This window comes from Pogona vitticeps, chromosome 8 (genome assembly GCF_051106095.1).
Source record: "Pogona vitticeps strain Pit_001003342236 chromosome 8, PviZW2.1, whole genome shotgun sequence".
NCBI lineage: Eukaryota > Metazoa > Chordata > Lepidosauria > Squamata > Agamidae > Pogona > Pogona vitticeps.
Window position 1 is genome coordinate 1,184,759 of NC_135790.1, and position 10,265 is coordinate 1,195,023.

Genomic DNA, 10,265 nt, shown 5'->3' on the forward strand with positions numbered 1-10,265 from the left:
CATGCTGAAAACACAAATTGTGCACACCTCTGCCAGGAACTGTAGCCGCCACCCCCATCCTGCTGGTCAAGTGCTGTTCTTTCCGTATGATTTAGCTCAACGTGCCCTCATCTCCTTCAAACCAATCTATACTAGCATTTTGTGCCAGTCCTCTTTGTAAGCAGAGACTGGGCAGTGGCATTTCCTTCTTCAAGCACTACCAAGGACTGCACTGAGATAAGAAGCAAAGAAGGAAGATAATCTAAAAGCTAATCCATAAATATATATAAATATATATCTATCTCAAAAAAAGTTAATTTATAAAGATCCCTTATTTTTAAAGCATATTCAACCAACAAGCCGGAGCAAGGATGCAAGGATCGTGGGACACTGAAAGAACCCAACTTCACTGGCTTTTTAGCAAGAAACTGGCCTTCAAACACTGGAACGGGTTCAATTTAATTTATTTTAAAAATATAATATAAAGTAGGCCGGTAAAGGCATAGTATCACTTAAAGCAACCTAACACCTGGCCCTTCTGTCAGACTCCCATCTGGGGATTACAGTTCACCCGTCAACTTTGTGCACCGTGGTGTCAGCAACAAAGAAAAGACACAGGATAGTCACAGGGTAGAAAGGAGAAATACCAGAATTATTGTCGAACTGAGCAGCCATGAAATACGCAAGAGAAAAGGAAGGAAGTGGGAGCCACGGACGTTGTTGCTGCTGCTGCGGCAAATCGGGGGGCCATCTACCACCAAGCCACCCACGCTGGGCTCCGGCTCCCGGCGATCTCCCCAAACCGAGGCCGTGGCAGTGACGGCAGGTCTGTGCAAACTATGCAGTGAAAGAAACGCGCTGGCAGTTCAGGGGAAGGTGATGGTCGTGAGCGGCATCAGCTCCAGCGTCTGCTCAAGAGTCGGGCGCTGCTCTTGGTACTCGGTGGCGTGACCATTGCCGTAGTGGCCGTACTCAAACTTGATCCGCAGCTCGCCAATTTTGGACTGGGGCAGGATGTCTGGGATCCACTCAATGATGAACGGTGTGGGTTCCTTCTGATCCGGGGACATGTTACCTGATGAGAGAGAGAGAGGGAAACCCGGAAGAGAAGAGCCATCACCTCGGAGCCTCTCCTCCAACATCAGACAGCCAAACGAAAAACAAAGCCTCTTGTTACGGCTGGGGAATAAAGAGAAAGCGCTCCGGGCTGCAAACGTATCGCACTGTCAACGTACCAACTTTCAGGAAGGTTTTGAGTTCCAGAGGTCGAAGCACCGGCTGCTTCTCCAGGCGCCCGTAGGTCTCCGGGATGCTCTCCACTTCCACCTTGGGACACTTAAAAGGTTCGTAGGTGCCGTCTCGGTTCTGGATAAAGCTGCGTGTTACTTCCAGAGGCATCTGGAAAGAGAAACCAGACGGAGAGGGTGAGAACAGAGGGCCCTCCAGGGGCGTCTCTCTGCTCTGCTCTCAGGGCCTGGTAATCACTCTGCTATAAGAGGATATTTAGCTCCTGCCCGTAGAGGACTAGAACCTTTACACTCACCCTCTAAAGGCAGGAAGGGGCATTCGAAGCTGGGGCCCCTCCTGATGAACCCGTCCGGCAGGCACCTGCACCCCCCTGGAGGCAAAGTGGCAGAGCCAGGCCGGCACCTTCCCTTTCGTCCCCCCCCCCCCCAGTCAGCGCCCTTCAACCCATCCATATTTCTCAAGGCCAGGGTACAAATCCATCTCACCTCCAGGGTGTCGAAGATCTGTTTGACCTGCAAGATGTTGGTGATGTGCCAGGTGTATTTGGAAAAGGTCCCCAAGGGTAAGGCATCTTTCCGGACGAAAGCTTAGAAAGACACAAGCCTGTTAGAGAGCTGATGCTCGGGGGGGGGGGGGGGCAGGCTCCTATCTGTCCTTTGCTCGTGAGCAATTCACAGGAAAAGAAGCATTTTTCACTCTCCAGGGAGCAGTTCTAGAGATTGGGGAGAAGATTCTTCCAGCGGCAGCGGCTAGTTCAAAGGCAAGCCATTTCTGGGGGTCAGCGGTTGCACCAGCCTTTCCCTGGCCCCCAAAGGGCCACACCCACCTATGGTTTTCCCATTTTCCTTTCTGGGCCCGTCCAGTTTTGGGGGGAAAAAGCTCCCTTGGGTTTGAAGCAGCCCCAGGAAGTCCCCAAATGGCCCAGGACGTCTCCAAAAAGCTTCTGAGACACCATCTTCCACTTTTTAGCCAACATCCTTTTCAGGATATGCGTTGGGGGGTTTCCAGGCACCCAGAGGAGACTGATGGGGCTGGGAGAGGGGGCTCACGGGGGGCCCATAGACGGCACTCTGCCCACCCCATGCCAGTTCTTCCCTCAGGAAGCAGCTTTCTTCCCGAGAGAGCCTTCCTTCCCCCCATCCTTATGACTCGTAAGGAAACAATGCCTGGACATCATCACTGCTGTTGTCCCTCTGCGCCAATGAGCTGCTCTCACTGGGGGCTTCCCGTACGAAAGATGCCTGCCCTGGTCAGTTACCTGTGGTTGAATTGGGGAGGCGTTTCTTGACGCTCCCAATGGAAATTCTCTGCTGAAGAGCCTCAAAGAAAGACTGGGGAATGTGGAACACCAACGGTTCTGGCTTCCCTGAGTGAAAAGCAAACACACACATAAACCCCCCCGAAATAAAGAAAAAGAAAGCGACTGGTAGAGCCATAAGCCAAGTATGTATTTCCCAACAGTTCCACGTAAAACTACTAAGCGGACCATCGCTTAGCAGACACGACAAACAAACATCCCGAAGTCAACCTCAACGTTCTGTTTGCTGGAGATCAAAATGGAGAAAAGAGCAAGGGGGGGGGAAGAGCCTCCCGCCCAGTTCCGTTCAACCTCCGAAGGTCTGGGTAAATCAAACTGCGTAGGAGGGAGTCCCAATTAGCTTTGCTGTTGCATAGATTTCTTTTATCTCCCACACCCAGACACGTGGGGCAACCCCACACCACGTCTACTTTCCACCCCGAGGCGAGAGACTATCCCTGTGTACACAAAGCCACAGGACAAACCAACACGTGGTGCTTTTACCCTGCAATCCTTTCGTGGGCTCAGCCCATTCAAGGCCCAAAGACGAGGCTGGCAGGGATGGGCGAGGAAGGCTTACCATCAAACTGGTAGTGCATGGCTTGGTGGATGCGCTCCGTGACACTGGCCAGCCACTCCTGGAAGGACAACGTCACGTGGGACTCGTCCAGCAGCTGGCTGCACGCTAAGAGACAGGAAAGGCCATTGGCCACCGGCTTCTCTGTGACACCCGCTGCCCTGCCTTTACTTCCAGGGGCCCGACAGAATGGCTCATCGCTCTCCTCCTCTCTGACCTTTCTTCCAAACATCCCTGTGAGGCAGATCAGACCAGGAGGGAGCGAGTCCATGTGTGTGTGTGTTTGTGGGCAGGGGAGACTCATGCAAGGGGATGCAGCATTTCCTCAAGGGAAGCAAAGGCAACAGCATTCCCTCTGGAGGCCACCTTGACTCGGAGTGAAGGGTACGCTTTGATTGCTCTTTATTGAAGGACGATTAACCTTTCAAGTTAAAATTTCTCCCAAGGGGGGGGGGGGGAGAGGATGTACATACATATGGCTAAATCCACCTGTACTCCTGGTTGGAGTCGAATGGTCTATGGGGGGGGGGCATTAACACTGCAAGGTCATACACAGCAGCTCTGTGCTCTGAACCGTCCTCTCAAGAGGTACGGAGGGCGCGCGCGCAAGGAACAGAACCCACCTTGCCTTTTGAGCGAAACCATTGGGCTTTTTTTCTGCCCACTCTTCCGCAGGCTGCTGTTTGCCACCTCTTGGGACAAGAGAGGGCCGTTTCCTTGTGCCCCTGAAATTGAAATTTCAACAGCTTTAGAGCGAGTGATATGTTTTTGACCAGAGGCTTCTTTCTGGTGGTGAAAAGGGTACCAGAAACCCTTTAAGAACCTTTGCAGGCAAGGTTCCCTCTAAGCTGGGCACACTCCTCTGTCTCTCTGAGCGCAGCTGTCTTCCTCCTCCATGCAGCAATCATGTTAGGTTCCAGTTGTGACAGAACCCTGTGCAGGGTATGTGTGTGTGAGTCTCGCACGCACACACACATGCAGGGGCAAAGTCGCACAAGGGAGAAGCAGTGCCCTGCCAAGGGGAGCTCAAAGTTAGCGGGCACACTGTTGCTTGCAGGACATTCAACCCTGCAAAAAGAGGCCTCATCTTTATACAGCAGAACCCTCAAACCCACAGATTCAGTATCCACTAATTCACTTATCCATGGCCTGAAAATATTAAAAATATTAAAAGAAAAATGCCTAGAAATATATATTTCTAACAATGAAGTTACCAGAACTGGCCACTAGAGAGAGAGACAGAGACCATGCTATGTATAATAGCAGACAATCCTCGTCCCTAAGCCAATGGTCACCCGGTTGGGATCAAGGCCGCCTGCTTTCTACAGATATGCATGTCAACAAAGCTCCCCATTCCCTCACCGACCACCCCGAGAAGGGGAAATCCAGATCTAGGCCTCTGACCTGAGCTGCCTTCTCTTTTCCTCCTCTTGGCTTTCGATGCAACAGCATCTCCAGAGGGCGGGGCAGATTCAGGCTGGCAGACAAGCTGTGCTCCTATCGCAGGCTTCAGACCTGGGGTTGCAGGAGTTAAAAAAAAAAAAAAAAAAAAAAAAAAGCAGAAGGCCCCATTCTTTTGAGTTACCCGTATTTCTCACAACCCATGTAATGCCTACAGGGACTTCAAGGCCGAGGCACTCTGGATCTCCTGGGTCTTTGCTGAGTCTGTCTTTTTCTTTCTGTTCTCTCTCCTCCCACCTCCACATCTCTTTAGAAAAGGAAGCCTCTGCCATTTTTACTTGCAGAGATATAAGGGGAAAGGACACACTCCATTTCCCCACCGATACAAAGCCGGCTGAGCTCTCAGGAGCCCCTTCACCCCCTTCAGGCTGGGTTTTCCAATTCCAGCCTTGCCTTAAGGTCACTCCTCACAAGGGTGACCACTGTCAAGACCAGGGTAGACCGGCCATGTACACGTCAACAAATCGAAGGACAAGCATTCCCAGATAAAAGAGAACACTGGTGTGCATGTAGTTGCATGTGCTGATTTACAAGTCCCCCTGCAGAATCAGAAGCCCTTTTTCAGCAACTGCACAGAATTCCAAAACATTGCACTCATGGGAGATTTTGGGGCCTCGGCTCCCCCTTTTCCATATGGTTCTTTGTCATGAAAAGAGATTCAGGACCAGACACCTCTTTCAAAAAGGGGGCATCCTGAAAAGCAGGCCCGTCCCCCACCTCTGGATGAGGAGAGGTGGCCGCTCAGCCTTGGTGAAGGTGCAGGCCAAGCCTCCCTCCGGCCTCCACCCCCACCCCCCGATCCTCCCCTGAGTCTCCTCTGGGCTCGCAGGGGGCACATCCTGCTGCCCTGCCCTCGCCCCATTCCTTGCCCTTACCCACCGCTGGAATCGCAGCTGAGGAAATCTGCAAACTCCTGGGCCAGAGCATCGTCGCTGGCGAAGGCACAGACGCAGGCAAAGAAGTGGATGCATTTCTGGCCCGCCTCGTCCTTGGGAGGGCCGGCCTTGCTGGGCCTCCAGGCCTGGCAGGAGCAGAAGAAGCGGCGCTCCGCCACGTTCTTGGGACCTGCCTTGTGAGTGAACGACGTGTGCAGGTAGCCCAGGCTGTGCTTCGGGCTCGCTTTGCATTTGACCACCAGAATGTTCTTGGTGACCCTTTGGACCAGGGGCCCCGTGGGCTCGGTGGCCAGCTGCCAGAGGGTCTGCTTGGCATCCGGAGAGGCCTGCATGGCGTTCAGGACCGAGCTCTTCAGGGTCAGCGGCGTGGCCTCCGTCTGGCAGTTCCCTGCCAGCTTGATGTGCTGGCACTGGTTTTCGGCCACCCCCTGCGAGGCGGCCTTCAGACACGAGGGGACGTGGCAGCGTCCGGAGCTGAGCTGGGTAAGGATGGTCCCGTCGACCGTCTGGAGGGTGGTCTCCGAAACCCCCAGCTCCACAAAGCATCGGTGGTCAGGGCCCCGATCCCTCTGCCGCACCGAGTAGACCTGCACGTCCGAACCTGTGACAATCTTGACCGCATCCACGCCGGCCTGCTTGCGGGCGCCGTAGCGGAAGACGGTGCCGCAGGTCTTGTTCTTGCAGCTCAACCCCCGGGTGCCGTTGTAGGTGCCACAGCGGGGGCACTTCCGGATCCCTCGCAGGGTGGCTTTACCTAAGTCCGATAAGAAAGCCGGGACTTTGCTCCTCAGGGAGTTGAATTCCATCCTTTAGTTTATGGAATCTGGGGGGGGGGGGCAAAAAGAGGCACAAAAAGGTGACTTACATGAAGCCCTGGGATGCCTTTCCCCCCCTCTCTCCCCCCAGGTCCTTTCTGGGTCTGGCCCTGCAGGTCTTCATCCTGTCTCCACCTCCCTTGATCCTCCCCCTGAAAGAGGGAACCCACTCCTCTCAATTATAATTACCTCCTTTGTGTTTCAAAGGACACCTTGAAAGACTCTCTCTGTGGACCACAAATGAAGGAACAGGAACCAACAGCGCCACATGGCGGCAAACAAAGCTCGTGTCGTGGAAGAGCACCACTTCTACCTTCGTGCCAAGCGGAACCTCTCTTTCGCTTTCCAGGGGTGAAGACTGAAAGGTTACGCCAAAGGCCAGAGACATGGGGAATATGTATTTTCTTCCCTCTCCCCCCCCCAGCCAAAAATAGTTGGAGAGGTGTGGGGAGCAATGGCAGTCAGGGCTGCACGATGAAGAAACATAGTCAACCTCCCGCCTGCCCGCTACTGCTTGAAGGTGCCCCAACCCGGCACAAGAAGCCGCCCCGTAGGCTTTCCGGTTCGGTTCCCATCCAACGGCAGACAGAGCAAAGGGCAGGGGGAATGGTAGCATGGGGGATGTGGGGGGGGGGGGAAAGGGTTCTCTGCTCTGCTTATCTGCTGCTGCTCATTTGCATTTGGGGGTTAGGGAGGTGGATGAAACTTCCTGGCTGGGGGACAGGATTAAAAAATAATAACTACTGTATTTCATCTCTGTCAAACTGCACTCGATATATCATTAACAAGCTAAAAAAAAACCCAGCTAGGAGGGTTTGTTGGGACGCGGAGAAGAAACTAACCTTGTATTTGCAGGGTGGCAACCAAAGCCTCAGTTAGCCATGTGGCAAGTGAGGAATGAGAAACCGCATTCTGGTGACGACTGCAAAGGGGACGAAACTGACCGGCTCTAAACTCTGGGAGTCCAGGCGACGACAATCCTCGGCTTCCCAATTCCATGAGAGTCAGGATGTCAATCCAGTGGAACTGAGACAGCCATCAGTCGGATCTGATATCCTGCCACGAGGCTTCCTGTGCTGAGCAGGAGAGTGGACTCGGTGGCCTTCTTGCTAGAAGCACACTTTGGTGGCCTCCTTCCAACTCGAGGGTCCTGGGAGCCTTCGCACGACCCGTCGGACTCCAAAGAACGATGCCGCTGTGTTGTGTCCCAGCGCCTTTTTCTTTTACGTTAACTCTCCTTCCTGGGATACCTAAATAAATGAAAGATGTAGAAGCATAGGTTTCTCGCCTCTGCCTTTCCGGATGTCCAGTGGGACATCAACTGGTCATTTGGCTGGAGCATCACAACGGAGCCACCTCTGACACAGAAACTCTCCTGTGACACATCACAGAGTTCATAATGGATACCAACTCCTGCACATAAGAAACGGTGGGATCCAGAGGGATCGGCTGGTCCTAGAAGCATGAAAAGCAGTAGATTTTTCCCCCCTGCTTCTTCCTTCCTTTCCGCCAACAGCGGTGGTATAAAAATTGCTCCGCTTCTGTCGAGGCCAATGCTGAGAGTAGCCAAAGGGTCTTTTTTGGTCCGCCCAGCAACTGACCTAAGAGAATCCCAAACTTGCTTTTGAATTTGATCCTCGTCAAAACAAGGTAACTATTTTAGCATTTTGCCCCGAGTCACGTCTGACTGCAAAACGCAGGCAGAACCAGCGCTACAAGGCGGGCCTTCTCTGACCCCCGTCTTTGAGGCTTTGCTGACCAGGCAAGACCCCAAAGGAAAGGAAAGGAGACAAACACGAACGCTGAAGGCTGCCACTCAGCCCGGCTCAAGGACACCTGTGACAGGCGGTGGCGGGGGCGGCTGTTTGGACCGACGACCACCGGCTTCTGTTTCGCTGCCCCGAGAGGAGCCTCCTTTGGGCCCCCCCCCGGCAGAAAAGGGCTTTCCTCACAGAAGAGATGGGGGGGCACAGAAGGGAACGGGGCCCTTGCTCCAAAGGTGCTTTGAGACTGATCTGAGTTACCATTCGAATACGATGTACTTGCTCGATTCTTTAGATAGATACAGATTGATATCGGTATTTGTCCGCTTCCTCTTTTCAGCTCTTCAAGACGGTTTCCACGAGGTCAGCCGCCTTGGGCCCCTTTTTTTTGGAGGGGGGGGAGAAAGGCGGAACAGAAACATTTGAAATAAATGACAGGCAAAACCGGGGAGGCCCGGTCGGGGTTTATTCCAAAGCGCCTCCTGTCAGGATCGCGCCCGCCTGCCTGTCCCCCCCCGCAACCCCAAGGCCACCCTTTTGCCCGGCCGCCGTTGGGACAGAAGGAAAAGCGCGCCCCCCCTCACCATCATCCCCACCGGGCACGAGAGGAGGCAGGCGCTCTGCGTATGCTCAGGGGCACGGCGGACCTTCCCCCCCCCGTCTCTCTCTGAAGGGGTCTGCATTTGGGGGGAGGGGGGGCGACTGCTCCCCGGAGCAGGGCGGCGTGACGTCACGACCCAGCCCCCACCCCACCCCCGTCTCCCCGTTGCCACGGCGACCCCGCGAGGGGGGGCGACCCGGCTCAGGCCCAGGAGAGGGGAGGTCTCCAGCACCGCCCCCCTGACGTCACTTCCTGCGGCTCTCCCTTCCCCCGCGGAGGAGGGCCTCCCTCGGCGGCCGGGGTGGCGGTGTGTGTGTGGGGGGCGGACGACGACGACGACCCTCCTCCCCTCCCGTCCCCTCCCCTCCCCGCGCGGCGGCCCCAGCCAGCCCTCCCGGCGTCGCCCTTACCTGGGCGGCCTCGGGAGGGACCCGGCCGGACCGGCGTCGGCGAGCGGCCTCCGCGGTGGCTCCTTACAAACGCCTGCCCCCCGCCGCCACCGCCGCCTGTAACGGCGACCCCGATTGGCCTCGAGCGGTCACGCGGCGGGCGGCGAAGGACGACGGGAAACGTAGTCCCCGGGAGGGGGAAGGGGAGGGGGGTTAGCGGGGCTGGGGCCGGGAGGGGAGGGGGCGCCGCCACTGCGGGTCACTCCTAAGAGAGGGGGGCCCCTCCCGTTGTGCCTTCAGCCACTCTAGGATCACCGAGGCTGCCCCCCCCTCCGGGGGAAGCGTGTGTGTCTGTGTGAGTGCGTGTGTAGATAGACACACGCACACCCCGGGGGGGGGGGGTCACCGCGAAGACTCCCAGACTTCCCTCTCGGTCTCGGGTGAACCCTTCTCCCCCACTCACCCCCCCCCCGGCTCAAGAGGCGGCCTAACCCCCTCCCTTCCCCTCTAGCTGAGCAAGGGGGGGGTCAGGGCCCTATCCCCCAGGAAAGCCTTGCCAGGGATTTGGGACCCTCCCCCCAACACAGCCCCCCCTCCCGGCTCCCGCCCTTGGTCGTCCAGGGCAAGGCCGGGGTGGCTGGAGGCGCCCAGGAAGGCCTCACCACGGAGGGAGGAGATCGCCTGGGCTTCGCTGGAGCAGCAGCCCCTCTCCTGTTCACCTCCTAGGACAACCCCCTAAACTAAGGGCCTTCCAACAAGGGCGGTCAGAAAACAAAACAGGGCCTCCCTGGTGAAGCTGGGCTCAGGGCCAGAAGATCATCTCAAAAGGGTCATTTGTGCTGCAAAACGGAAAACAAAATCCGGGCGCAACCAAAAGCCACAGGGGTTCTGCCTCCGGGTGCCTGACTCTGGTGCACTGGGGCGCAGAAAGAAAGGAGCCTGCCAGCAGGCTCCGGATCTCTCAGTGCAGAAGGGATGGGAGGTGGTAACACATGGGCCTCCTCCTCCGGAGACTTAGAATGTCCAGCCAGAAAACTGGACCGTCTCGAAACCGTCTCTTTCCAACCATGCAGCAGAGGTGTCTCATCCCATCAGAGGAAAAGGCCCTTTGGCAGCAGGCAACCGAGACTTCACCAATAACAGCCTCCGCCCAGTGCCACAGGATACCGTCCTTCTCCATTTCTTCACCAATGGTAGACTAGGATGTCTTAACTTCGCTGTGGCTTTCAACAGCCTCAG

The 10,265-nt window shown here is 55.8% G+C and overlaps 1 protein-coding gene and 2 long non-coding RNA genes across 11 annotated transcripts in view; 1 reads left to right on the forward strand and 2 right to left on the reverse strand.

The window, feature by feature from the left end:
* Positions 1-10,265, forward strand: part of LOC144584171 (uncharacterized) — a 294,410-nt gene that overhangs the window by 125,333 nt on the left and 158,812 nt on the right. The window lies entirely within an intron of this gene.
* On the reverse strand, positions 427-9,195 carry C8H2orf42 (chromosome 8 C2orf42 homolog). 9 transcript variants are annotated; one of them, XM_078379706.1, is made up of 11 exons: positions 9,048-9,195; positions 7,116-7,523; positions 6,463-6,631; positions 5,442-6,265; positions 4,506-4,616; positions 3,725-3,826; positions 3,105-3,209; positions 2,486-2,593; positions 1,713-1,813; positions 1,215-1,377; positions 427-1,054 (listed from the first exon to the last, which is right to left on the reverse strand). In XM_078379706.1, the coding sequence occupies exons 2-11, from the start codon at positions 7,270-7,272 to the stop codon at positions 846-848; spliced, it is 2,049 nt and encodes a 682-aa protein (XP_078235832.1). In that variant the 5' UTR covers positions 7,273-7,523; positions 9,048-9,195; the 3' UTR covers positions 427-845. The 9 variants fall into 9 exon arrangements, with proteins under 9 accessions (XP_078235832.1, XP_078235830.1, XP_078235831.1 ...); XM_078379704.1 differs by having other exon boundaries at positions 7,116-8,417; positions 9,048-9,152; XM_078379705.1 differs by lacking the exon at positions 9,048-9,195 and adding an exon at positions 8,033-8,558.
* LOC144584170 (uncharacterized) lies at positions 4,774-5,435 on the reverse strand. Its single transcript, XR_013538263.1, has 2 exons — positions 4,983-5,435; positions 4,774-4,950 (listed from the first exon to the last, which is right to left on the reverse strand). It is a non-coding gene; the product is annotated as an uncharacterized LOC144584170 (long non-coding RNA).

Coding starts and splice junctions, on each gene's coding strand:
- C8H2orf42 (XM_078379706.1), bottom strand. CDS start 7,272: ATGGAATTGGGAAGCCGAGGATTGTCGTCGCCTGGACTCCCAGAGTTT. Junction 3,827..4,505: donor GAAAAGAGAAGGCAGCTCAG/GTCAGAGGCCTA, acceptor TTTCAATTTCAG/GGGCACAAGGAAACGGCCCT. Junction 1,055..1,214: donor CAAAACCTTCCTGAAAGTTG/GTACGTTGACAG, acceptor CTCTCTCATCAG/GTAACATGTCCCCGGATCAG.